A 10,872-nucleotide genomic window follows, 5' to 3' on the forward strand; every position below is an offset into this window, starting at 1 on the left:
AATTGTGTTGTGATGTTTGTGATTTCTTCTTCTGGTAACAGGAGTTCAGGAAACCAGGTTAATGGTGATATGGATTACTACTTCCAAGATGGAACCACCAAAACACCAGCAGCCTTCCAGAATGAGCTAACACCTGTGTAAGTGTCCTGATATCAATTTCACAAGTTTCTATTTAATCAGTGTGTTCTCACACTCTGTGTTTAATATCTGAGTATTGATATATATATATATATATATATATATATATATATATATATATATATATATATATATATATATATATATTTAATAACAGATCATTTCAACCATGTGTATGTAATGGAGAATTAAATTTTCATCCGATTGTGAAAAATAATCAGCATAAAGCTTTGTATCTGCAAATAATAATGATGCTTTGTCTTTTCAGGTCTGGTTCAGCTGTGGTTCAGACCAGGATGGTCTTCAATACCTCCTTTCCTGTTCCCAGTGAGAGATTGGTCCTCAGTGCGATCCAGACTCTTCTCAGTGCTCGACTCACAAACCTCTCTGACTTTGTAAAAGTGCTGAACTTCACCTCTGAGAGTATGTTTTCTTTACTAATACATATTACAACTTTTCACATCATTGTCCTATCCATATTTGAGCTAAAACATTATTATGGACATTTGATTTGTTCCACAGAAATTTCAGACACCTCCTATGCAGTCAACTTCACATTGAGCATCAGTAACATCAGCATGTCTAAGAACCCTGACTTCAGGAACGACACCTACACCCAAGTGGAGAACATCAACAATAACGTTGTGAGTGTACATGACCATTTGCCTATCTACATTCTAACAAATATTCAGAGATGGCGATGGATCCTATTGCAGCGTTTAATAAAAACATTTGTAAAAATCAAACAGTGTTAATGTCAACACAGTAACCCCTGGGTTGTATGAGGCTGGGCAGACTCACAGTGGGGTAATCATCAAAGGTCAAAACACTAGGAAGCAGATGCAGACAAAGAAGCAGATCAAGATCATGAATCAGTAATCAAATATAGGACTATAATGGGGGACTTAAAGGGTCAGGAATATCTATCCTACATATAAAACATGATGTCTATATTCTTCAACTGAAAATCTATGAAACTGTTTTTATATGTAAAAGACAAAATATTTACACAAACAGTACAATGGAATGTTCTTTTATCTCACAGAAAATCTGATTATTTATCTTTCTGTTTCCAGCTAAACACACTTCTAAATGAACCTGGTGCAGAACCATTTGAATCCCAGAGCTCTTTCTTCACGTAAGCTCACAGCAGTATTCTTTCCTCTCTCAAAATACTGTTTGGTAATTATTATTGTAAAGTGAATTGTGTTGTGATGTTTGTGATTTCTTCTTCTGGTAACAGGAGTTCAGGAAACCAGCTTAATGGTGGTATGGATTACTACTTCCAAGATGGAACCACCAAAACACCAGCAGCCTTCCAGAATGAGCTAACACCTGTGTAAGTGTCCTGATATCAATTTCACAAGTTTCTATTTAATCAATGTGTTCTCACACTCTGTGTTTAATATCTGATTATGAATGTATATTTAATAACAGATCATTTCAACCATGTGTATGTAATGGACAATGGAATTATCATCCGGATTGTGAAGAATAATCAGCATAAAGCTTTGTATCTGCAAATAACAATGACTCTCTGTCTTTTCAGATCTGGTTCAGCTGTGGTTCAGACCAGGATGATCTTCAATTCCTCCTCTCCTGTTCCCAGTGAGAGTTTGGTCCTCAGTGCGATCCAGACTCTTCTCAGTGCTCGACTGACAAACCTCTCTGACTCTGTAAAAGTGCTGAACTTCACCTCTGAGAGTATGTTTTCTTTACTAATACATATTACAACTTTTCACATCATTGTCCTATCCATATTTGAGCTAAAACATTATTATGGACATTTGATTTGTTCCACAGAAATTTCAGACACCTCCTATGCAGTCAACTTCACATTGAGCATCAGTAACATCAGCATGTCTAAGAACCCTGACTTCAGGAACGACACCTACACCCAAGTGGAGAACATCAACAATAACGTTGTGAGTGTACATGACCATTTGCCTATCTACATTCTAACAAATATTCAGAGATGGCGATGGATCCTATTGCAGCGTTTAATAAAAACATTTGTAAAAATCAAACAGTGTTAATGTCAACACAGTAACCCCTGGGTTGTATGAGGCTGGGCAGACTCACAGTGGGGTAATCATCAAAGGTCAAAACACTAGGAAGCAGATGCAGACAAAGAAGCAGATCAAGATCATGAATCAGTAATCAAATATAGGACTATAATGGGGGACTTAAAGGGTCAGGAATATCTATCCTACATATAAAACATGATGTCTATATTCTTCAACTGAAAATCTATGAAACTGTTTTTATATGTAAAAGACAAAATATTTACACAAACAGTACAATGGAATGTTCTTTTATCTCACAGAAAATCTGATTATTTATCTTTCTGTTTCCAGCTAAACACACTTCTAAATGAACCTGGTGCAGAACCATTTGAATCCCAGAGCTCTTTCTTCACGTAAGCTCACAGCAGTATTCTTTCCTCTCTCAAAATACTGTTTGGTAATTATTATTGTAAAGTGAATTGTGTTGTGATGTTTGTGATTTCTTCTTCTGGTAACAGGAGTTCAGGAAACCAGCTTAATGGTGGTATGGATTACTACTTCCAAGATGGAACCACCAAAACACCAGCAGCCTTCCTGAATGAGCTTAAACCTGTGTAAGTGTCCTGATATTAAATTCACAAGTATGTATTTTTAATCTGTGTGTTCTCAGAACGTGTTATGAATGTCATCTAATTAAAATTCATGATAGATTTTGTTATTTTGATTTTTACTCAATGTTCATTATCCCTTATTTACTTTATTTATTTAATGAGTGGCTAACTATTCTTCTTTATCTCCCTCTTTTTCTTGATTTCTTTAATTAAATATTTTGTATTTTTTCCTCCTACTTCAGATTGGGGAATGTCCTGATACGTATTCGTCTAGTTTTTAAGAACTTGACCAGAGTACCTAGTGAGGCTGATGTTCTCAATGCTGCTAATGCTCTGCTGGACTCAAAGATTCGAAGAAGACGATCACTTGTAATACAAACACTGAGTGATCCTGTGAGCATACAGAATGTCATCTATGAAAGTGAGTCTTGAAATTGTAATTAAAAATGTCAAATATAATGTATTTTCTCTGAAGGTCTCATTTATAATTTAATTATATTCTTTTCAGAAATTGGCAACAACTCCTACATTATAAGCTTTGCATTTCAAATCACCAATGTGACCATCTCCAAGGACCTTCAGCTGAGGAACGGAACATATGATTTAATTCAAAACACCATCAACAGCCTGGTAAGTGTAAGCCATTGTTTTCTGTCCCAAAATTTCTTTACACAGTAAAATAAGATTTATTTTGACTATGTTCATTTAAAACTTATTTTTACCCCCTTTTATTAGCTGAACACTATTCTGAATGTGAAAGATGCTCCTGCATTTGTCTTTCCACAAGCAAACTACACGTAAGTGCCTTCTTTTCTCAAGCCCTTTACAAAATAGATAAAAAATAATAATTTTCAACATCATCTTTTAAGAATAAAATTGAAGAGTAATCTGTGAGATACTGATTTACGAACTCTCTCTGGTGCCGTTACACTAAACTGAGTAAAATGAGCAGCTCTTTCAGCATTGGAGAGAACTGTTGGAACGAGTCTAGTCTTAGAATGAACAGATGGTCAAGAATTTCAGAAATGGTACCATTAGGATGCAATTAACTTTCACAGGGATATTTAGTAATAGAGGTAAAGGACTGAATATGGACTGGCTTAAAGGATTTAGAGGTTTTCTTACAAACAGATGTGTGGAAGTATAGATTTTTGGTGTAAATCATGAGCAAACAAATTAAAGCACAGAGCAATTCACAAAGATGTAGAACGCAATAAGTCAGGCGATCTGGTTAAGACTGGGCTAGGCTAACTCAAACTCAATAACAAGGCAGACGAAACCAGGAAAGTAAAGCACAATACAAACAAGGCTAAGTAACATAACCCTCAAACTGCAGGAGCAAGACTGTACAATTATCTGGTGAAAGTCTGGTTTAATTTAAGTATTTTTAGAATGTGAGAGGGTGGCTGGTTGTGGGGTGGGGGTTGGGACATGAGTTGCTCTGAACACACCTTACTTCTTCTGACATCCACAATATATCATTACACCTTTTCTGTCCTCCGTATATCACATCCCCCCTTCACAGTCATATAAACTTGTGTGACTATAACAGGTACACTACTTACAATACACAGGGGTGCTGTATCATGGCTGAGTCTGTAGTCTGGCCTCAGCTTCCTAACAAGCTGGGAGCAATTCATCCACAGTAGGAATTGTGTATCACCAATGCATAATGGTTGTATTTGGTTGTCTCATATTGAGACATAATCTGATATATTTGCCTGCCTTGGGGACTATCACACCCATGGAGTTGCACCATTAACAGGTTCAATAATACCAAGCTCTAAAAGTTCCTTAATTTTAGCTTTGACTGCATCTCTTGTGTAGAAAGGAATGCATGGTTGCTTTAGCATGTTTACCTCGGTCTTGGCAACATGCATAAACTAACATTGTTAGACAGATTTCTAGACAGGAGAGCAGCACCTCCTTAACAGACCAGGTCTACTGAAAAAGTGCTCTAAGGAACCTGACCCTATTTGCTGGACAGCACTTACACAACCTTCAATTCAGCAACATTCTCCTGCAATACATTTTGTCACCACACCATGCAGGGGTGGCACCAGAGTATACTTCTGACTGAGATAAAATTACTTAATGGTGATACCTGATTGGTGAATCCACACATCATTAACAAGATGCATAATGATTTTAATTTCAACTATACTTTCAACTTGCTTTGATGTTGTCACCATGGCACTTGGAATATGGTCTATGGTTTTCCCTGTCTCTATAAATCATATTTTGTAAAGTAGAATTTCCAGTGTTTATACAACAAGTACAATAGAATAACCTTTTGGCAATGTGATTTGATGATTAGTGTCCCTTTGCTTTGGTTTTCAACTATGCAATTGAACACCACCCATGTTGTTGAAGAGTCAGAGTCTGATCCTCCACTAATCAGCACGAATTGGATTAAAATCTATAAAGCTAGGAAGCAATGTTAGGTCTAATACTAAAACAAAGCCAGGAATGAAACCAAGATTAAAACTGGGGAACTTTTTTAAAACCACATGCCTCTAAAACCACAAGAAACAGCTGTGATTTTTATAGAAGAGACTACAAAGACCATCAGAACAGCTATGTCTATAGAGGCATGAACCCCCACAACAATGTAGAGTAGGATTTGTACAGTTTTTTTTCTGGAAGATTCCATCACTGGCTAGAGGAGCTTTTTCAGTGGGAGACAGTTCAGTGTAAATAGTTCTTTGTCAAAGCCATGGGACAAAGGACACCATACATAACATAAATTAGAACTGAATACAGACTCTTAAAATCATGTTTTCTTTTCCTCCAGGTTTAATGGTACAGCAATTGAGGCTAATTTCGAATACATCTTTGTGGAAGGTGAAACCAAGTGGACACCAAGTGGATTTCTTTCTGCAAATCTCAACATTAGTGAGTTGTCGACCTTCACCACTCCTGCTGCTCAAACCGAATCCACTGTCCATGTAGTCCTGAGGCCCACCACTCTTGTTGTGGTTCAGACCAGGATGCTCTTCAATTCCTCCTGTCCTGTTCCCAGTGAGAGTTTGGTCCTCAGAGCAATCCAGACTCTTCTCAGTGCTCAACTCACAAACCTCACTGACTCTGTAAACAGGCTGAACTTCACCTATGAGAGTATGTTTTCTTTACTAATACATATTACAACCTTTCACATCATTGTCCTATCCATATTTGAGCTAAAACATTATTATGGACATTTGATTTATTCCACAGAAATTTCAGAGACCTCCTATGCAGTCTTCTTCACATTGAGCATCAGTAACATCAGCATGTCTAAGAACGCTGAACTCAGGAACGACACCTACACCCAAGTGGAGAACATCATCAATAACGCTGTGAGTGTTCATGACCAGGCACATATGAATATTCTAACAAATGTCTATAGATAGGGTGGGATTCAATTTCAGAGTTATGAATTAGTCCAAAAATTCACAGTGAACACAGGGCTATCTAAGACACGACAGACTAATAGCAGGGAATCAGCTAAAGATCCCAAACCCTAGAAGGCAGGTGCAGACATAACAACAGGGCAGAATCATAAATCAGTAATCAAATATAGGACTATAATGGGGGATTTAAAGGGTCAGGAATATCTATCCTACATATAAAACATGATGTCTACATTCTTCAATTGAAAATCTATGAAACTGTTTTTATTTGTAAAAGACAAAATATTTACACAGTGTATGAATGATCTTATATCTCACAGAAAATCTGATTATTTATCTTTCCTTCTCCAGCTAAACACACTTCTAAATGACGCTGGTGCAGCACCATTTGAACCCCAGAGCTCTTTCTTCACGTAAGCTCACAGCAGTGTTCATTTTTCCTCTGAAAATACCTTTTGGTAATTCTTATTGTAAAGTGAATTGTATTATGATGTTTGTGATTTCTTCTACTGGTAACAGGAGTTCAGGAAACCAGGTTAATGGTGATATGGAGTACTACTTCCAAGATGGAGACACCAAAACACCAGCAGCCTTCCTGGATGAGCTAACACCTGTGTAAGTGTCCTGATATTAAATTCATAAGTCTGCATTTTTAATCTGTGTGTTCTCACACCGTGTGATGAATGTCATGTAGTTAAAATTCATGATAGATTTTGTTATTTTGTTTTTACTCAATGTTCATTATCCCTTATTTACTTTATTTATTTAATGAGTGGCTAACTGTTCTTCTTTATCTCCCTCTTATTCTTGATTTCTTTTATTAATTATTTTGTATTTTTTCCTCCTACTTCAGATTGGGGAATGTCCTGATACGTATTCGTCTAGTTTTTAAGAACTTGACTAGAGTACCTAGTGAGGCTGATGTTCTCAATGCTGCTAATGCTCTGCTGGACTCAAAGATCAGAAGAGCACAATGTCTTATCACAGCAAACCAGCAACTCCATTTCCAGGAATGCACCGCCAACTAGAAACATGGTCGAAGATGACTACACTTCCCACGCACACACGCATGCATGCATGCACGCACCCACCCACACACACACACACCCACACACACACCCACACACACCCAAACACGCTTCACCTTCCCCAGAGTTCTAATCACACACACCTGTTGCCAATCTCACGCACACTCACGCCATACTATATGAGAGACTATTTGGACACTTTGTATTTGTGAAGTGTACGCTCAGTTCCCTAGTGTCTCTGTCTATTCAAAGTCTTATTGTTGTGTTTGTTTAATCTGGTTTTGACTTTGTTCTCATTAATGACCTTGTCACTCCCCCTAGTCTTGTTTGGACTGTTCGCATGATCACCTGACCTCTGCCTGTCTATGGTTGTTGACTTCTCTCTTATCCTTTGGACTTGTTGTTTTTTGATTAAACTACCAATCCTGCACTGTCTACACCTCCATTTCATTACACACGAGCTCTTCTAACACAAAAACTGAGTGATCCTGTGAGCATACTGAATGTCACTTTGTTACGCCCTCGCCGGCAGATGGCACTGCGGCGCGGCTTCAGAGAGCGCGCGTGCACGGGACTGAACTCTAGTATACGGACATGTATCTTCCTGTTCCGGTATTGGTTTATGTTCAAGGTTGTCTCATTATTGGTTCCAGCTGTCTGTAATTAAGGGTGATTATGTTGGTTATTTAAACTCCTCGTGTTGCTATGCACTTCACGCAGTATTACCCGTATACTTGAAAGTGATAGTGAATGCATTACATATGCTATGCTAAGTCTTATTTCCATGGCCTGCTCTCGTTCCATGTGTAGACTTTGGTTCCATGTTTAACTTAGTTAATCTTGTTCAGTATAGACCGCATTTCCTGTGTTTTGTCTGCTGCACGAAAAGAAAGATGTTGATCTGCACCTGCTTCTGCCTCTGCTACCGTTTCGTAACACACTTATGAAAGTGAGTCTTGAAATTGTAATTAAAAATGTTTTAAATATAATGTATTTTCTCTGAAGGTCTCACTTATAATTTAATTATATTCTTTTCAGAAATTGGCAACAACTCCTACGTTATAAGCTTTGTATTTCAAATCACCAATGTGACCATCTCCAAGGACCTTCAGCTGAGGAACGGAACATATGATTTAATACAAAACAAGGTCAGCAGCCTGGTAAGTGTAAGCCATTGTTTTCTGTCCCAAAATTTCTTTACACAGTAAAATAAGATTTATTTTGACTATGTTCATTTAAAACTTATTTTTACCCCCTTTTATTAGCTGAACACTATTCTGAATGTGAAAGATGCTCCTGCGTCTGTCTTTCCACAAGCAAACTACACATAAGTGCCTTCTTTTCACAAGTTTCTCTGAAACACTTTACTTTGCATATTGAAATCTCCATATATCACATCCCCTTCACAGACCTATAAACTTGTACCTGACTACAACAGGTACACCACTTACAATACCACCTACCCAGGGGCAGTGATGGCTCAGTGGTTAAGGCTGTGTTTACTGATCAGAACATGTTCCTTAACTTTATACTCAACTGCTTTATACTATACTCCAATGCTTTATACTCAACTCTCGGGTAGTAAGGAATGCATTTGTTGCTTTAGCATGTTTACCTTCGTCTTGGAAAGATACATGCGCTAACATTGTTAGACAGATTTCTAGACAGGAGAGCAGCACCTCTTTAACAGACCAGGTCTACTGAAAAAAATGCTCTAAGGAACCTGACCCTATTTGCTGGACAGCACTTACACAACCTTCACCTCAGCAACATTCTCCTGCAATACATTTTGTCACCACACCATGCAGGGGTGGCACCAGAGCATATTTCTTACTGAGATAAAATTACTTATTGGTGATACTGGATTGGTGAACCCACACATCACTAACAACATGCCTAATTATTTTAATTACGACTATACTTTCAACTTGCTTTGATCTTGTGATTTGACGATTGGTGTTCCTTTGATTTGGTTTTCAACTATGCAATTGAACACCACACATTTTGTTAAAGAATCAGAGTCTGATCCTCCACTAATCAGCACGAATTGGATTAAAATCTAAAAAAGCTAGGAAGCAATGTTGGGTCTAATACTGAAACAAAGCCAGGAATGAAACCAAGAGTAAAAGTGGAGAGAGAGAGAAGGTTTTCAGATTTTTGGTATGCTACCAAAAATCACTAATTGGTTTTGACAGGTCTAGGTCAAAGGTCATCATCAAATAAAATTATGTTGGCAGGTCATCATCATCAAATATAATTGTTATATTATGTATATATTTTATATATAATTACATACAGTATCTTTCAAAAGTGAGTACACCCCTCACATTTGTCAATATTTTCTTTTCATGTGACAACACTGAAGAAGTAACACTTTGCTGCAATTTAAAGTAGTGAGTGTACAGCTTGTGTAACAGGGTAAATATGCCGTCCCCTCAAAATAACTCAACACACAGCCATTAATGTCTAAACCGCTGGCAACAAAAGTGAGTACACCCCTAAGTGAAAATGTCCAAATTGGGCCCAATTAGCCATTTTCCTATCCCCGGTGTCATGTGACTTGTTACAGGGGGATGTAAACTTTTGAACAGGATCAGTGTAAATTATTAACATTTTTTTTTCTGGGAAACATGTAAATATCTTAACTGCTGAGGGGAAAAAAAAATGATCTCTAAACAAAATATACCAATGTGTAGTTATCTTCATATTTGACTAGTCATGAATTATTGAATGCATCACAGTAGTTACACTGGATATAAAATACAGTCTGTTAACATGCAATATTTGATGGACCAACAATCCAAATGTCTTTTTTTTTTTTTTTACAATTAGATTTCCCTCATGGATTGAGACCTTTTTGAGGTAAAGGGGTTATGTACTTGCCTGAACTTCAGGGTTAGGTCACCAGGAGCTTAGAGCTAAACAGGGCTACCTTGTTGAACAGGTATGAAGATGTCAGACAAATGTGATCCCCATGAAATTAAAAAAAAGACTAAGTATAATCTGCCTGGATTAGGGTTACTAAGGCCCACCCCATGAGCTAGGCCTGATGGGGGGTGTCTGCAGGTGAGTATTGGGGTGAACGGGTCATACATCTATCCTGAAATGGTGACTTGGAGCCATCTTGTGAGTTCATCGCCTATACAGGTGCATCTCAAAAAATTCAATATCATGGACAATTTTTTTTTTTCATAATTTGATTAAAAATTGGAACTTTCATATATTCTAAATTTATTACACATAAAGATAAATATTTCAAGCCTTTTTTTTGTTTTAATCTTGATGATTACGGCTTACAGCTCATGGAAATAAAAAATCCAATATCTCAAAATATTAGAATAAAGAATTTATAATACAGAAATGTTGACCTTCTGAAAAATATGATAATTTATGTGCTTATACTCGGTCGGGGCTTTAATCCGGTTGCAGGAATTACTGCATCAGTGCGGCGTGGCATGGAGTCAATCAGCCTTTGGCACTGCTGAGGTGTTCTGAAAGACCAGGTTGCTTTGATAGTGGTCTTCAGCTCGTCTGTATTGTTCGGTCTGGTGTCTCTCATAGATTCTCTATGGGGTTCGGGTCAGGCGAGTCGGCTGTTCAATCAAACACAGTAATACCATGGTCAGCAAACCAGTTACTAATAGTTTTGCCACTGTTGGCAGGTGCCAAGTCCAAGTGCTGGAAAAGGAAATCAGCA

At 37.5% G+C, this 10,872-nt stretch overlaps 2 protein-coding genes across 2 annotated transcripts; both read left to right on the forward strand.

The window, feature by feature from the left end:
- Window positions 1-29: 29 nt before the first annotated feature.
- LOC128632782 (uncharacterized) lies at window positions 30-2,561 on the forward strand. The gene is made up of 8 exons (XM_053679990.1): window positions 30-137; window positions 407-561; window positions 661-782; window positions 1,215-1,276; window positions 1,382-1,477; window positions 1,688-1,842; window positions 1,942-2,063; window positions 2,496-2,561. Exons 1-8 carry the CDS (start codon window positions 70-72, stop codon window positions 2,559-2,561), a joined length of 846 nt encoding a protein of 281 aa, XP_053535965.1. The 5' UTR covers window positions 30-69.
- Window positions 2,562-2,665: 104 nt separating this feature from the next.
- LOC128632760 (uncharacterized) lies at window positions 2,666-7,603 on the forward strand. Its single transcript, XM_053679962.1, has 9 exons — window positions 2,666-2,758; window positions 2,998-3,176; window positions 3,264-3,385; window positions 3,491-3,552; window positions 5,550-5,872; window positions 5,972-6,093; window positions 6,499-6,560; window positions 6,667-6,762; window positions 7,001-7,603. Exons 1-9 carry the CDS (start codon window positions 2,691-2,693, stop codon window positions 7,173-7,175), a joined length of 1,209 nt encoding a protein of 402 aa, XP_053535937.1. The 5' UTR covers window positions 2,666-2,690; the 3' UTR covers window positions 7,176-7,603.
- Window positions 7,604-10,872: the final 3,269 nt, after the last annotated feature.

The sequence above is a fragment of the Ictalurus punctatus genome, chromosome 3 (assembly GCF_001660625.3).
Source record: "Ictalurus punctatus breed USDA103 chromosome 3, Coco_2.0, whole genome shotgun sequence".
NCBI lineage: Eukaryota > Metazoa > Chordata > Actinopteri > Siluriformes > Ictaluridae > Ictalurus > Ictalurus punctatus.